Source organism: Odontesthes bonariensis, chromosome 8, assembly GCF_027942865.1.
Source record: "Odontesthes bonariensis isolate fOdoBon6 chromosome 8, fOdoBon6.hap1, whole genome shotgun sequence".
Classification (NCBI taxonomy): Eukaryota; Metazoa; Chordata; class Actinopteri; order Atheriniformes; family Atherinopsidae; genus Odontesthes; species Odontesthes bonariensis.
Genome location: NC_134513.1, coordinates 7350722 through 7367146, shown reverse-complemented (window position 1 = coordinate 7367146; position 16425 = coordinate 7350722). Strand labels below are relative to the sequence as shown.

General features: G+C 41.4%; 1 protein-coding gene across 3 annotated transcripts in view; it reads right to left on the bottom strand.

The window, feature by feature from the left end:
- ptpn12 (protein tyrosine phosphatase non-receptor type 12) overlaps positions 1-16425 on the bottom strand; it is a 40367-nt gene that overhangs the window by 18507 nt on the left and 5435 nt on the right. For all 3 annotated transcript variants that reach the window (XM_075471502.1, XM_075471501.1, XM_075471503.1), the window contains exons 2-11: positions 7225-7333; positions 4197-4273; positions 3966-4061; positions 2995-3033; positions 2552-2623; positions 2367-2426; positions 1836-1978; positions 1140-1206; positions 901-978; positions 206-304 (exon numbers count right to left, since the gene is read on the bottom strand). In XM_075471502.1, the coding sequence (XP_075327617.1) occupies positions 206-304; positions 901-978; positions 1140-1206; positions 1836-1978; positions 2367-2426; positions 2552-2623; positions 2995-3033; positions 3966-4061; positions 4197-4273; positions 7225-7333 (840 nt within the window). The remainder of the gene's footprint in view (positions 1-205; positions 305-900; positions 979-1139; positions 1207-1835; positions 1979-2366; positions 2427-2551; positions 2624-2994; positions 3034-3965; positions 4062-4196; positions 4274-7224; positions 7334-16425) is intronic.

The window sequence follows — 16425 nt, the reverse complement described above, 5'->3', positions numbered from 1 at the left end:
ATGAGTCTGTGGAGATATGTTGCTTGAAGGCACAAGTGCTGCAACTCTTCTTCTGAGTTTTCTGAAGACTGACTCTCCTCTATTTCTCCACCCTTTATCCCCATGTGACTAATTATTTGTTTTCTTCCTACTCCTAGTGTGTTACTCAGCGACATCCTGCCTTTCTTTAACACCAGACAGAAAGCACAATGTGAGTGTGTCATACCATGCCATCATGTATCTGCGTGTTGGCAGAACTCTCCAGTAGCAGCAGTTGTTTCTCAAAGAGCTGAGCGATTGCTTTATGAACCAACTCATACTGTTCCTGGGGAGAAAAAGGCAAAGACATAATGAGGCAAGGGAGGTAGAGGGAAATGAGGGGGCTCGATGGAGAAAATATTTCTGAAATAGAATTCGAAGAAGACCAAGAGTAAACTTCATAATAAAAAGGAGGGGGACTGCTTTGTCAAGTAGAAACATTCACCATTAAGTCGAAAGTCTCCACAAGTAAACCTACAAACACACCCACGTCAAAACTGTGGTAAAACAGCCTTAACCAGTAAGAAATAGAAGAAAAAAAAAATGTAAATATGCGAGGCAGGCACATATTTACATTGTGTAACAAGTAGCACAGGAAAGAGGGAGGAGACGTCTGGCAGGAAAATGAGAATCACTGACACTTGGAAACCTTTTGAACGATATCAACCAATGATTTTAAACCTTGAAATAACCACAAGTTACTAATAAGTACTTTTCCATAATACTGAGGGGTTAACACTTGAAACAAAATGTTCTGTTTCATCACACCAACATTTCTTTAGCTACACTGTAATCAATATTAACTGCTTTCCAGATCTGCATGAATGAGCAAAATCGTTCAGTGTGTAAAGGTAAAGATGAAGTTAAGCTAGAAGAGCAAACCTTTGTTTGAACAGCAGAGTGCCGCTGCATCCTCATCTCTTGGATCAACCGGAAAATGTTAAATTCCTCTGGAATTTTCTGGGAAAAAAAGGATGCAGCAAAATATAATGGTTAGCAATCAGTACTGCAAGTTGAATTAAAAAGCAACTAAAGGATCATTTAGAGCTGAGAGTACTTTAAAGCATTAAAAGGTATATGAAGGGTGTGTGTTTGTGCAGGTATGTGAGAGCACTACATACCCCAGCTTTGAGGAGGTTCCATGTGTAGTCAATAGCACAGATTGCACCCGTCCTCCCACAGCCTGCACTGTACGTACAGTCACAGTTATACAGATTTGATTATGAAAAGCACACTTCAGCTTTCATAATACAACTGCAAAGACAACTCCACAAATATCAACCCTGGATTTCTGTAACTGTGATGCGCTGTGAGCCACAAAAAAGCACCATGTGACAACACCTTGTCCAGACAGGAAGGAGACGGGAGCTCCAGAGAAGCTGATCCGGCCTGACGGATGAAAATCATAAAACTTGATCTCATGCTGCCACACCGCTCTCTTCGACTCTAAAGAGCACGGTTTCGCCACATCAGCCCACACAAAGCATCTTCACAGACGCAGAGACACAGCTTTGAGTCCAGCTGTGTAACAGAGGAACCCGGAAATGTCCTCGGGCTGCTCATTACTGCTTATTACACACACATGGAGACGAGCGTGGGTGCGTGCAGCCGAGTGCTTTAAATCTACAAAGTTCCAAACAAAGTTGCTTCTTTGTTTTTCTTAATAATCCAACAGTTTGTGGCGCCTTCATTTTTGAGAATAAGAATCTCATGAACGCAAGTGTGAATCATTCATTCCATTTAGGGTGTCACAGTATGTGCACAGTGCATTTCATTTCTCTTTTTAATGGCAGATTTTCAGCACAGTTTGTATCTACCTGCAATGCACGCATATGGGGACGTCGTCACTCTCCTGGTATTCTCTCATTAGTGCTATCATATCCAGTATGGAGTCGAATGATGAGGGGACGTCATGATCGGGCCAGTTCATATAATGGAACTGAGTTATCCTCCGAGTTTCCTGGCGTGCAACACAAACGTTGGAAGATGACCAAGTGCTGACAGAGTTAAACTACAAGTGACTGTGGAACATTTCCGTATTTCATGCCTTTCAGTGGTATCTTACAAACCCCATGTGTTGTTTTGCAGAATTAATGCTTTAGAGAAAATGTTTTACACACAAAAAAAGGGAGACAGCCATTTAAGCTGTTGTTCTAGATATATGACTATTTTTGTGTGTCATTTAATGTAAAAACAATGGAACAAGTCATTGTTATACACCTGAAATTGATCACTGCCACAGTGATATATCATATTACAATACTTACTTTACCGCAGTAGACTAAAGACTGGTCGTGTTTGGGGGAAAAAGAAACAATGCATTGATGAGGAGGAGAGTCAGAACTTACTTTTTCATACTGAACCATCAAAGTCCTGACAAAGTAGTCTGTTCTGCGCTGCTCTGATTCCTAGAAAACAAAAACAAGGAGGAGTGCATTTAAACAAAACCTGACTGAAACAGCCATTAGAAAAGCAAGAGTCCAAAAATAAAACTCTACACACAGCTGTTATATTATTCATTTGTTTAACTTACACAGGAGATTCTGAAAGGGCCAAAAGTCATGGGCTCCTCCTCTAGCGGCGGGAAGTATCGTTCACACTTTTTCTAACCGGAGAGGAGCAAAAATGTCCCATTTACACAGGAATGTACAAGCTGTGAAAGCTATTCGTCACACTTTACTTTTATTACATTAAACTAAACTACTACCAAGTAGTACCAAGGATCAATGGAAGGTGACCTGAGGCTTCGTTAAATGGCGATGGCTTTGCCTCTCCTTTATCAAACTCAAACACATGCAAGCGCACTGCACAAAATACGAGAAAGGCTTTAATCAAGGATGAACCGTTCTCAACCTAAACGAGGAACTGTAAATCCTTGAAAACAATCATTTATGATATTCGAAGGAGTGGCAAAGAATGCGTACTGAAGCCTTGGATGAGATAAGAAAACGAAGATACGTGCATGGACTGACTTACCCTTCCCATCTCAAATTCCCGGCAAGCCATTACAATAACCTGCGGAGACACAAACAGGAAGAAGCACCATCAACAGTTGCTCACTCAAAGCTGAATCCTGCATTTCCTAAAATCCAGGACCGTTCACTTCTACATGTTCTTAAAGATTCAGAATACGAAGGATTTTAATATGTTTTACCATGTAGCAACACAGCAGACCCTGCTTTTATTTTTAATTCATTCCCTTCCTTACACCAGTACCAACTCATTCTCCTACAGCTTCTCAGTTTGCTGTTTAAACCCAATCACAACCTCATCCCTTCTATCTTATTTGTCCATCTGCTTCCAACAAAAACACTTCCTATCTGCTCCTGACAGCAATATTGAATATTAAAAAAAAAAAACTAAAAAACTTGATAATTACCACTTTACGTTGCCCACAGTGGCATTAAAAAACAAGTATTTCCTATGTTATAACGGTAGGCTTAATATAGCAATACAAAGATACAAAATATTATCTTTCATCAACATAGATGGCTCTTTTAACACTGAGAAAACATTTAAATATTCTGCTATAATTAACAAAGGAACAGAGAAACAATTCAAACTAATGCATTTATCTGCATTATAGTGAAACAGAGTTATTCCCTTCTATTGGTGTTTAAGAGTATTTTTAGGCTTATATTCATAAAAAAAAATCTGAGGAAATCGGGGCAAATGCAATTACTTTAAATTTCTTTAGAATAAAGTTTACAATGAGTTTAGTTCAAACGGCAACTTTACATTCAATTCATTGAATCATTATTAGGATTAGTTTTTTTTTATATATATATATATATATATATATATATATATATATATAAAATATAGAGGCTTGTCTCTATGTTAGCCTTTAAATTCATGGAAGTTTTGTAGTTCTGAGACCTATCCAGAAGCTGCAGACCTACAGTGCATCCCTCCTGCCTTTCTGCCATCCATTCAGCAATACTCACAGCGACTTTGTACTCCCAGTTCATCCTCCAGAAGTCAATAACAGTGTTTGGTAGTGGACCCTGAGTTGCGATGTAGGCCTTTGGGCCATCTATACCCTGAACAGAAAGGTGGACATTAAGGAAACAATGATCATCAGTCAGATCCTGTCATTTAGCATATTCACACACCACTTTATCCAACCGCATACTTTACAGTAAGTAAAAGATCAGACAAAGTCACTTGTTTTTTACCTTGATGAAGTTCGCATTGACGTAATCTGTGTCCTGATTTGTTGTTTTAAATGTCAGCTTCACTCTACTGTGGTCAACTGGTGGGAAAGACAGACAGACAGAAATATGCTTTAATACTTTGTTCACAAAGTGATCAACAATGAGACAAAGGGAGAGAGTAAAGAACCCAGAAATAAAAAATATATGTAATGACAGGTTTAGAGGAAGAGAAAAGACAAACCCTCGTTCAGCTCATCAGCTCATTCCCAAAAAGCCTTAATAGATGAACGGATGGATGGGGTAAAGAGATATAAAACAAAAAAAGTAGGACAGATGTTGGAGACCATAACATGATCTGTTTCAACATACCATTATTTGTTCAAGATGTATCGAATGATTATACATTAAAGTATATTTTTGTAGTAAATCTTTTATGGACCCCCTACAGTAACTTCCCCTTATTCTTCCCTGCACCTCACTTTCTTTTCCCGTTTTACAGAGATAGCTGATGCAACATTTTAACGGTGCTGATATCACCTTAGATTAAATGTGCATTAGTCTGTAGAGGCGCTGACCTTTAAAGCTGAGCAGATAAACGCACACAGTTTTTAAGCTGCCAGAGATGCACGGCACGAGGTCGCTTCAAGATTAACATTGTGAGGCAATGCTTGGAAAATATACACAACATTAACACGTAGCTATTAAAGGCAACCCTGTTGGTTATTATTGCACACATGTGGCATACACACCGTGTGAACTAGCAGAAAACCACTGCTTTGTGGTAACATTTGGCCCCAATCTTAATGTGTATAACTTGTCCAGGAGTTGTTTGTTTCTGGGAAATCGGTATAAAATAAACATTATAGACACACTATAGGAGCGAAGCTTAATTAAGAAGAGCATCAGTGGAGGATGTAAAGAGCTAAAGCTGAAAACGCTTGTTTTTAATGTCACACAATGCAGTGTCATTATGTGCTCAACTGTAGATTTATCAAACGCAACCAATCGAGCATCAAGCTCCATTAAGGTCCAGGAACATATCTTGTTTAGAGCAGTATTGTAGTGTAGTATTGCAGTATAATGAGCATCCCACACATGCTAAATGGGCATATTATGAGCCACAGTTAGCTAAAACTTGAGCGTAGCATCAAGTCTCCATGTAACCTTGTGTAAATAAACAGCACTTTTACTTAAAGCCCAGTTTTATTTGGAACCTGCAGCGTGAACTACGCTAATGTCAGCTAAAGGCCAGGCTCCACACAACAGTTTTCATTTCGCCGCCCATGTCCATAGATTACAGCGTGCGCACCAGCTGCATGTTGCACATCTCCGCTGCTGCGGCCACGTGTCATCGACAGCTCCAGCATGGCGCCCATATTTCACAACTGAGGTAAGCACTGGAGAAACGGTTCTCAGAAAATACAAAGCCAAATCATTTGTTGGCCATCATATCGACCCTGTATCGATAAGAATACGCCTTTCACCTTTCAGTAGGTGGAGAATTAGAGACATTAATACAGCCTAACTGTTCCGATTTTCTTTTTTCATTTCAGCGATAACATGACTGATGTTCAGTTGCAACTGGACAACTTTAGACATGGACATTCAGCGTGCATGTGCCACAGCTCTCATCTGACAAGTCTTGTACTCTGACCGTGGATACAATCTATGGCTTGGAATATCTGGAAAATGTGTGTATTAATGCCAAGAAGGAAAGACATCAGCAATACTTTTATAGAAGCAACTGTTGCCGTCCATCAATCTGGGATGAGTTATAAGGTCATCTCTAAAATATTTGAAGTCCATTAGTCCACAGTGAGGAAGACAACTCACAACTGGGAAACATTCAAGTCAGCTGTGAGTCTTCCCAGGGGTGGACGGCCCAGGAAATTCACTCCGAAATCAGACCGTACAATGTCCAGAGAAACTGCCAAAAACCAAAGAGCCACATCTCAGATTCTGCAGGGCTCACTAAGCTGGCTAAATGTTAAAGTCAGAGGAAAGCTTAATTTGCATGGTAGTGTGTTCTATGTGTTCAACAACAGATGCTTAAAAGATGTTAAGCCCGAATCTGTGTTTACTGTTTACGTTGGATTGGAGGATTATCGTTTTCTCTGCTCAGGATGTTTAAAAATCACAGCAGCATGAAACAAAAGAATACAGGAGAGCAAAAGCTGAACCCACCCCTGATGCTCAAACATTATAAATAGGCCTCGTATGATGGATTAGCCTCAGAGTAGCAACTAGTTAGCTAACTGTTCTGTGGCGACAGAGAGCTCAGAGTCGCCATCAAAACCCACCTCATTAAAAGTCACCTGACTTTTCTAAACTTTCCCCGTAGACAGATGGGATAAACAGATACTGTGTATGTCAGCGGCCAGGATATACTGTGCTCAGAATGCTGATGAATTGGTCCGCAGCTGGAATGTGACTGAAATGTTTAATATCTGCAGTGTCCGTTTGTGACTTCACATCTACGCACTTTGCTTTGGTTGAAATGAAACTCTGCTCCGTTGGCCCTGTTAATGTGGTTCATTTGAGCTGATCTGACATCTGTTAACATGGGGTTTACAGCTGAAACGCTCCAAGCGTCTAAGAACAGAGAGGATTTTGTCTCATTTTTTGTTACATTAATAGTGACAGTGTAATATGTCACGTGTTGTTGTTAATCTGAGCTTGCTTTTATTTAAACCAAAGACCTGTTAAGGACCAGATCGTTCTTTACACATAGGGGGAGATATTTTTCACATGTCTTTTATATTATATTTCCATCTGTAGTTTCTTAATCCCTGCAGTGAAAATTGAAATATTTGAAGATTATTCTTACCAAAGCCACAAAAATTGAACAACCTCTGTATAGTTAGCCGTCCTCGACTATTCTTCCATTTTATCAGCAGAAAAAAACAGGTCTGTCGCCAATAACATTTTCACTTTCCCCATTGATTGTAGCCCTACCTTTTGTGCCACATAAGTGGGCTAACCTGTAAAAAATGAAAGTTTATGCATCTGTTCAATGCAACTGTCCATTTGTAGGTGAACCAAAACTTACATGGGAGTATATCTTTATATCTGTTCTTCTTGACGTTCTCCTCCCTCTCTCCTACATTGGTGGGGTAGATTTTCTCCGTTCGGTACTTTGTTGATAACCGCCGTAACCGCTATAAAGACAAAAAATGGGAGAAAAAAATATTAATTGATGATAACAAATTCACTCAAAAGGCAGATATTACTCATGGTTTGTTAGCAAGTACAAATTAGTCAACAAACAGAGGAAAAATACTGTCAGATACATCTTTGATTGGTGTACTTTTCTTTGAAAGGGCACGAAAAACTGATTAAACCTGAAAAACCTGAGAACAGGGTCAACTAGTCAGTACGAGTTACCGAGTCCAGCTGCAGTTTCAGAGGCACGAGTAGCATTTGAACACAGGTTAAGACGACTGTGACTGAGTTTAAAGCTTTGGTTTACATACAGACACCAGTGTGGTAACAACTTCACCAAACAAAGACCCCATTCTGGAGCACCGACTCTACTATTAATACCACTGCATCACAGTTTATTTCACACAAACACACACACATCACTTTTCCTCTCTGTGAAACGCAGCATAAAGTTTAGCGCAGCCAAATCTAATAGTGGCTGACACTGATGAAGACGCATTCGGTTAATGGGAACTTACAATTACATTGTCTCTCCTCTGACAGCAGGCCAGAGCTTATTCCGGGATACAGAGGCGTGCAGAGGCTCTTTTTGCTCAGGTGGGACATTAGACATAAACACAGGCATTCATACCGAGAAATAAAATATACCAACTTGAGAATCTACTGTCAGTTTTTCGCAAGCATTCATTTCTCACATTATGTGCCGTGACAGCATTGCATTTGGCAACATAATAGTCTAAACTCCTCACAGGTTTCTCAGACCTGATCTGTTCCACCTGACAAACAAGCGACAAGAACTTGGTGCGTTTATTTGGAACAGAGAAGACAAAATGACGTGTCAGACAACCCATGTTAGAGCAGAACAACAGAGAAACCTGACTGGAAGTAAGCACGTTTTGTTGAGTCAGCCAACGCAGGTAGAAACTGGGTCAAACCTGCCTTGTAGTACACCCCTCTGCTCGTGTGATGCTCAGTCTCCACCTCTTCTGTAGACCAACTTTGTGTTTACTAAAGTCGTTGAAACTATCTGAAGCATGTTCTTTTGAATTGAACTTTTTACAGTGTGTCTTTTCCTTTAATCACAGCTTCACTGAGGCCCCGAGCATCACGGTAAAACTTTTGGAGACGTGAAAGTTTCTCTGATGGCATTAACATGGTATCACTCTCCAGAGTCCATTTTTGTTTCTCTAAGTACTTTCCTCTTTCTTTCTGAGACAGAGATGAGATATTCGGCATCTCTTCACTTTTTCTGCCTCTTTCACTCCTCCCCTCTCTTGCTCTCAGAGTCTGAGAAAGTCAGCGTGGGCGTTCAGGCTTCTGGAGCCTCTTGTAAAAAATGCCCCCCTCCCTCTTCTCTTTGGCCCCGACTGCAGGCTTTCCTCCTGTTAATGTAACATGGACACGCACTGCACATCGTGATTTCCTGAGTTTCTGACACAAAAGACCTTCTTAACGCCCTTGTTTCACCTTTCTAACATAATACTGAGCCACGGTAGAATGTTTAAACTATTATTCAAGGTTTTTATAAAAAAAGATATGATGAACATGCACAAACTCAGACTCCTTTGTGTGTCATTTTCTTCTTGATGATCTCTCACAGGTAACTGAAGAAGAGCTAAAAACACCAACTTTCGATCTGAAAGCTGTGATCGGAACATATCTGAACTTTCAGATGCTGCTGCGCAGATAACGCTGTGCTCCCATTACGTTGCTACCACACACAAGAGTTTACACGAGTAGCGCAGAGGTGACCTAAAAACACCATGATCTTCGTAAACCACAACAAGAGACTATCAGTCACCGAGGGAGAGTAAGCCGGGGAACGAAAGGAGTTAGAAAGAGACGTACACACAGGGAACGTGGGCGGCCTCACAGCTGTGTGAGTGTGTGTGTGATCATCTATGTCAGTGTGTGTGGTAATAGCATTAGAGCTCCTCTGGCCTCATGTGAATTACATTTGCAACAGAGGTCCGCTTCTGTGCTGGGCCACAGCCCGGGAAACACACAGAAAGACAAATACAGCAGAAATGTCGGGCTTTAATGACGGTAAGTAGCTTCCCTTTGTAGCACAATTCATTTCATATACAGCAAACTGGGGAACATAAATAGACTTTCCCCATTAAAACAGTAGACTGGTGAGATTGTGCAGTAACCAATCAGGGGTTTCATCATCAAGTTTTTAAACTGACGTGACAGACAATATCAGCGGAAAGTTATTGATTTGTCACGGTTAGATTATGTAGCAAACGATAAGCCAAAGAAACGTCACTGGAAATTACATCGTTATCGTGACAGCAAATATAATTCAATTTACGATGGTCGAGCTACAAACATTTTAAAAGCGAGACAAGCCACTTTAAGAAAGATGGAAAGACTTCCGTTGTAGGAAATGTTCTTACCCCTCCTACGAAAAGCCAGTTGTTGCTTAATAACCACTAAATCATCAAACATGTCTTGCTATTTTCTGTTGTTTCAGTAACTCAAGCAGAGTTAAGTTTTCTCACAGTTTCTGCTTTTTGGTGGCACTAATGGACCTTAAAGATAGCTCTAAGTATGCATCTAAAAAAGGAGACTTTCTCTCACGAATGCGCTGCTTTCCCATGGAAGGAGATGCATTTAGTTGGGTCACATCACGGCACTCTGACTGGATCTGTAATGAAGGTGTTTTTGTGCTGGTTGAGAGCAAAACTCATTGAGCTTTTTAAAACTTACTTTAGGACAAAACCGACTAAATTTTTTGGTCCCGTTGACCATTTAAATTGCAACTGTGGTTCCCTCCACACTCGTTTTGACAGGGACTTGGCATTCTTGGGCCAAACTAACTACCTGGAGGCTTTAAAAAGCGCTTAGAAACACCTACTATAACAAGGCAACTGACCACCTTCCCACAATTTCTGGTAAGAATGACTTTCAAGAAAAACTGTTGGGTTTTGGCTGGATAGCCGTTCACATCAGAACTGAGAAACAGCTGCCAGCCACAGTGTAAACAGATCAAATGGATCAGTCGCTCTATGGTTTAAATAACTTACACTGTGTTGGTCGTGTCTGCTGCCAGCTGTCCTTGAAAAAAAAAAAAGCAGCACAAACATCATTCTGTCCCTCGTATTTGGCTGCTTCATTTATACCAAACACATTAAAAAAAAAAAAAAATGTCGAAAATATGTTTTGGGGATTTTACTTACGGCTCAACGGTGAAAGGTTCTGGCGAACAGATAATAGACATCACATATACGTCTTTCAATTTATAATCATCAACTTGTCTCAGTGCCATTTAATACATCTATAAGAGCTCCTTTCCTTTCTGCTTGCCATTGTCCGACAGAAAAGCCCTTTTTCTAATTACACTTACTTCCTCTGTTACATAAAGCACGCAAAACGACCCACACACACACAAACGCTCTCACAAATAACGGCTGTGTTTGAAGGATTCAGAGGAAAGAAAAATATCAGAGGGGCCGCCTCTTCTGTACTTTCATTTCAAATAAAATTAACAAGTGAGGCGAGAGAAAAGAGGAAAGAAATTTAGGAGAAAGAAGGAGGTAAAGAATGATTCGGGGGGCAGAAAAAGCACATGAGGGTTTGTGAGAAAAGATGGGGAGAGTCAAGGCTTTTAAGGGGCTCTTGTTAACGGAGCTAATGGTCTCTTTTATTCAGAGCCTCTTTCCTCCATTCACACGCTCTCTTTACACACTCTGTCGCTTCACACTGGCATCTGGAGGTGAGTGCAGAGAACAGGGCAAAAAAAAAAAAAGTAAAGCTCCTCGTTGCCATCGGGACTCAAGTGCTCTCCTCGACTCAGTTCGTGTTTGTTATCCAACAGTCAGCAGTGTATCAGTTACTGCAAATTGACAACAAGCAACGGAGCTGCTCTGGATGGGAAACTGGCAGAAGAAGAGAGCCTGAGTGGAATGTGATTACAGCCTCCCCCCCCCCTCTCTGTCAGTGTTTCTTTTGGAGCTAATAAAAATAACTGATAACTTAAAAGAGTTTTCTAAAAAAAAAAAACTTTGTCATTGGCAATTAGTATGTTTATTTCTTTCGTGACTTATTAATGGCTCAGTCCACTAATCCATTTGCTTGAATGCCTGAAGGCTTTCTGGAAAACTTAAAATTCAGGAAAACCTTTTATTTCTCAGTCTCTGAAGAAACTACAAACACAGAATATAAACCACTTAAGAACTTAAACCTTCTGCCTTAATTGTACATCGCAGACTTTACCGCCATGTTTGTCTATATATTTAAAAAACAAAACAACAAATTGGTGAATTTTAGAAATGTTGATGCAGACTTGAGAGGTAAAACTGACTCCAGGTACACATCAGTGATGTCAAACAGTGAAAAAAAAGCTCTTTTTTCCCATTAAAATGCCTTTTTTTCTCTCTGATCGGCAGACTTAACTGAAAAGAAGTTCTCATGAAACAGGATATCAATATTTTAAGCCTGTCACTTGTGAGCAGATAGGTGTAAAAACACTGATTCAGAATAACACTAGTAATGCTAATCCCTTTCCAAGAAATCATTTATTAAAAAAAATAAAAAACCTGGACTTTCACACACTTGCCTGCACTCCGTCCTTATTTCTCACACTGCCCCTGTTTCCTCTGCGTCCACCTTTCTTTCCCCTTCTGTTTCCACTTCTCACTTCCTATCAGTCAGAGAAGTTAGCAGCCAGCATGACTGAGTTGGCCAGTTTACTGTGAACGCTCGGCGTGCACTGCCCCACACACACACACACACACACACACACACACACACACACACACACACAGGGTGGAGCCCCCAATAGGCCAGTGCCAACTTCACAGACCCCCATCCGGGTGTGACTGAGTCATGCTTGTTCATAGACACATTTCTTCACAATGACTTCACTCGGCCTAAAATGACTTGAGGATGCCGGGGCAGTTACTGAGCAAATTATGAGTTAAAACAGAGGCGTGAGATTACAAATGGCAGAAGAGAAAACCATGTAGCGCCTCAAGATTGGTTAGTGGATCTAACCCACTTTCTGTCTCCTGGCTGAGTGAGCCAGCATCTCTGTGCTTCCCTCGCACACTAAATTATTCACACACATACACAGACGGAGAAACACATTTGGTTTCTTGGGCTCAGCAGTAAGCACTGATTGGCAGAAAATGTGCTCTTCCTGCAGAGGCGGTGGGGTAAGGGTTTGTGAGAGTGTGTGGCCAGGAAGTGGCGTTGCTGAGCGTTAGTGGCAGAAAGCCTTAACTGACGGTCACCTTTCATGCAGACGAAGACACACACACACACACACACACACACACACACACAAGCCAAAATAGGTCACCCTTTACAATGCTCTCAGAAAAAATCCATCTCTCATGCTGCGAGCATGCGGGGAAAAGATGCACTGCAACAGCAGAGAGATTAAAAGGGTCTGTATGGCTCTCATGCTGCTCTGCTTCCCTCCCTCCAACAGCTCAATAAGCATGATTGGTGCTCTGTCTGCCTTTTGTGTCTGCGCCGTATCAAAGTCTCTGATCGCACAAAAGCCACAAAGTGCAAAGTCATAATTAGTTACACAGAAAGATGTGACCGTGATAAATGTTTAATTCTCTCAGGATTAATCAAGCGTAATGATTTGAAGCCTTAAAGGAATTGCATAACATTTTGAGAAATACGTTTGCTGGGAGTTGCGAAACATAAAGCTCAAACAAAGCGAATGTGAGCTTTTCTCAGAAAAAAAAAACCCAGAACGAACTAATTCCAAATCAACTGACTGACTGATTATATTTCCGAAGTATCATCATAGTTTTTAATATGATTATTTTGTTACAAACATGTGTTCAATGTGGCAGATAACCCTTGGAGATTTACTCGCCAGAGAGAAAAATCTACCTATGCTCAGTGGGAGCTCATTTTGGACATTGACCTTTGGTTGTGAGACACATCATACGCCAAGAAATTCATACAGACAATAAGCAAAAGATTAATAAGTAATAAACAGAGATGCTTCGATTGCAATTTTGAAGTCATTTCTGGAATTCCTAGTTTTGTAATAATTGGCAAAGTAAATAAAAAAAATAAATAGGGGAAAATGTCATCGTGTCCAGTGACATATTAAACAGAGCTCCTCAGAAGCTTGATATAAAAGGAAAATACCTGAAAGCAACACCAGCCCCGCCCTGCTGCTGCCATGAATCAGGGGCCAGGACTTTGTGTGACTCTTTACTAGCTAAAGATCTTTCCAAAGCTAGTGTCAAACAGCCTGCATCAGTTACCAGACGGTGATACACACTTTACATGGTGCAGTCGATTCAATTTAATGGCTACTGGCCAATATAGGTCAGTGGAGCACTGGCAGTGTGAGTGGGCAGGAACATATAAGGATGTCCACAGCAATCCAGTAGCCACTAGGCTAACCTTTCTTTCGGTTTGTCGCCCTTTCATTTTCAAATCTAACCCATCCGCCAGAATCACTGCCCGCACTCGGTTACACCCGGCATGACACAGCAACATGCAGGCATGCCAGGTTTAGATTAACCACATACAATGAGTGGTTACTCCATAGCTACACACACGCTTTTGTGTCTGTGACTGCACACGCACTCTGTCATCGGTGACACACTCACACTGACCGCGGGAAGCACCTGTGCTACACTGAGCGCACATGCTTCAGCCAGCCATTACAAACCATCATCACCTCTGGTGCCCACTTCCTTTGAGACCCATGAACCATGCATGTACAGTCTGCAGTATACTGTAAACTCAGACAGCCAAACAGAAAAACTACTCCTACCGCTTCCTCTGACGAACAAGTCCCTGTTTGTTCTTTCTTTTTGTCAGAAGACAAAACAAAGCCAGCGAAAACAAAAAATAAAGCAAAGGGAAGGATGTAAAAGGGCAGATGTGGCAGCCACGTTTAGTTTCCATCCACTTTCTAATGAGCACATAACTAACATATCAAAACGTTTAAGGATGTCAAAAGTACCTGTGCTTCTATCATTATCATTTAGATTATTTATCAATGTAGTGCATCAAAAAAGTGTGCTCAACAGTTGATATAAAACTTTGAGATATGCTGTACATATAAACAGATTTTTATTGGATTTTTCCTACAATCACATGCCAGTGAGTATATCTGGGGCAATGTGGTAAATCAGAACTTTCATTCATTCACACAGTCCTTAAACTCCCTCCAGCTTCAGCAGCTGACCACCATGTGACGTGTTGCGCGAAGATCTGGATTACATCACAGTGTGGCGTCACCTCTGTCTTCACTCCGTTTTCTGCCTCTAAAATAGGACTGAAACAGAGCCCCGACATGTCATGCATAATTTCAAAGACGTGGTCATCATGAGCAGGGAGAGTCTGAATAATTGAGCATGGGCGAACCTTTTTGGAACTGAAACGCACTCACCATTAACTGTGACATATTTTGACTCCCGTCGCAGTGCTTAAATGCCGTGATATGAAAGCAAAAAGGGGCTAACTAGTATTAGCATGGTAGTAATTTCCCCACTCTGGATCCAGGCCTGCAGCAGGAAGCAGATGTGGACAAACCTCATAAAATCCCAGTCATCTGGGACATGGGGTCACTGTGTGTGCTCTGTGTCTGTGTGAGCGTGCATGCGTGTGTGTGCGTGCGTGCATGTATTTATTGCTTTCCTGCACAGACATTTACTGTCTGTATCAAGAGTCAAACTGATGACTTTGTGACTGATGACAGTCTCCTGTTTGCTTGTGATTTAATAAACTTCAGTCTGGATATTTTTGTGCTATATATGCTTTGTTCACTGATGTTAGTGTTAAATGGGTGCTTAGCTGCTGTGTGATCCTCTGTCCATCTCAGGAACAGCTTAGCACATTAAATGCTTCCGTAAGGTGTAGGTGCACGTGAGTTGCAGACGATGCCAAACGACCCCTTTATGCATCTACTTCCTTTCTTGTAACACATTACCCACACATGGTATCACTGTAAAAATTTCCTGTGCGTTGGCGTGTGTGGTCTCCTTATCTTGATCAATTAAGTTCTTCTGCCATGTTGATGGGTCAGCTCGCTTTCATCCTGCAAAGCCTAACACACACAATAACTGCAGAGTGGAAATATTGTGTTACGTCTCTTCTGAGAAACGGCGGGCTCGGGGGGCAAAGAGGCTGCTTTCTGGGTTAAGCCGTGGGAAGCGGTGGGCGAGAACGACGGAGGCTTGTGACACCAGAAGACATTGGGAAGTCTTGTTTCTTGTAGTAACATGAGACGGACTGACGGTAGTTGCCACACACACTAGCTCACAGAAACAGCAGCAGATCCCTAAAGAGTACCATGCTGCACCCACGCACAAAAACAAGCTCATAAAAGCACAGACAAACACAGTTGGATCCCCTTTTTTGATGGGAGACGGCGGACTTTAGCAGCTATAGTTTGTGTAGGTTAGTGGCGCCTGGAAAAGCTGTTTGTACATAAACATGCATTTTTCTTGACTTTTGAGCTCAAATGAAAAACAAGGCTAAAATAATTTTGGCCTGGCTCTACTCCTGCAGCCCCTCCAGCTCACTTTCAACATGCCTCAGTGATGAGTCTGAAAATGAGAGAACAACATGCGAGCATTCTCCAGGTGGTAAAGGATTATGCCAAAAAAAAAAAAAAATATCTGTTTTCATCTGAAAAATGTGGCCATATTGTTTGGATATTCATGTCAACAACCTGCTCAAAGCTTCACAACAGTTTGGTAACAGTGGCTGACAAGTTTTTCTAAGAACACGAGACGTCATCCTTCCCCTGAGAAAGCGCACTTACCTGCTATACTGTTGCACACAAATGGGGACCCGGACCAAGAGTTAGCGCTTGTGCAAAAAAGACGTCAGACTGTGACACTGAACATGCATGCACTCACACATACAGCTCAAAAGAACACGAGGGGAGATTCCCTTGTTAACACACACACACACACACACACGCTCATCATTGTCACATTTCTCTTTTTTTGCCCCCCCTCTGAGCATTTAACGTTGACTTCACAGAATTGTGTGTGCTTGCACTTCTCACTTTCTTTGTGCTGCTTGGGAGCCATCTACATGCAGAGGTGTGGCAAAAACGCACACGCACACACCGACCAACGCACAGAGAGGC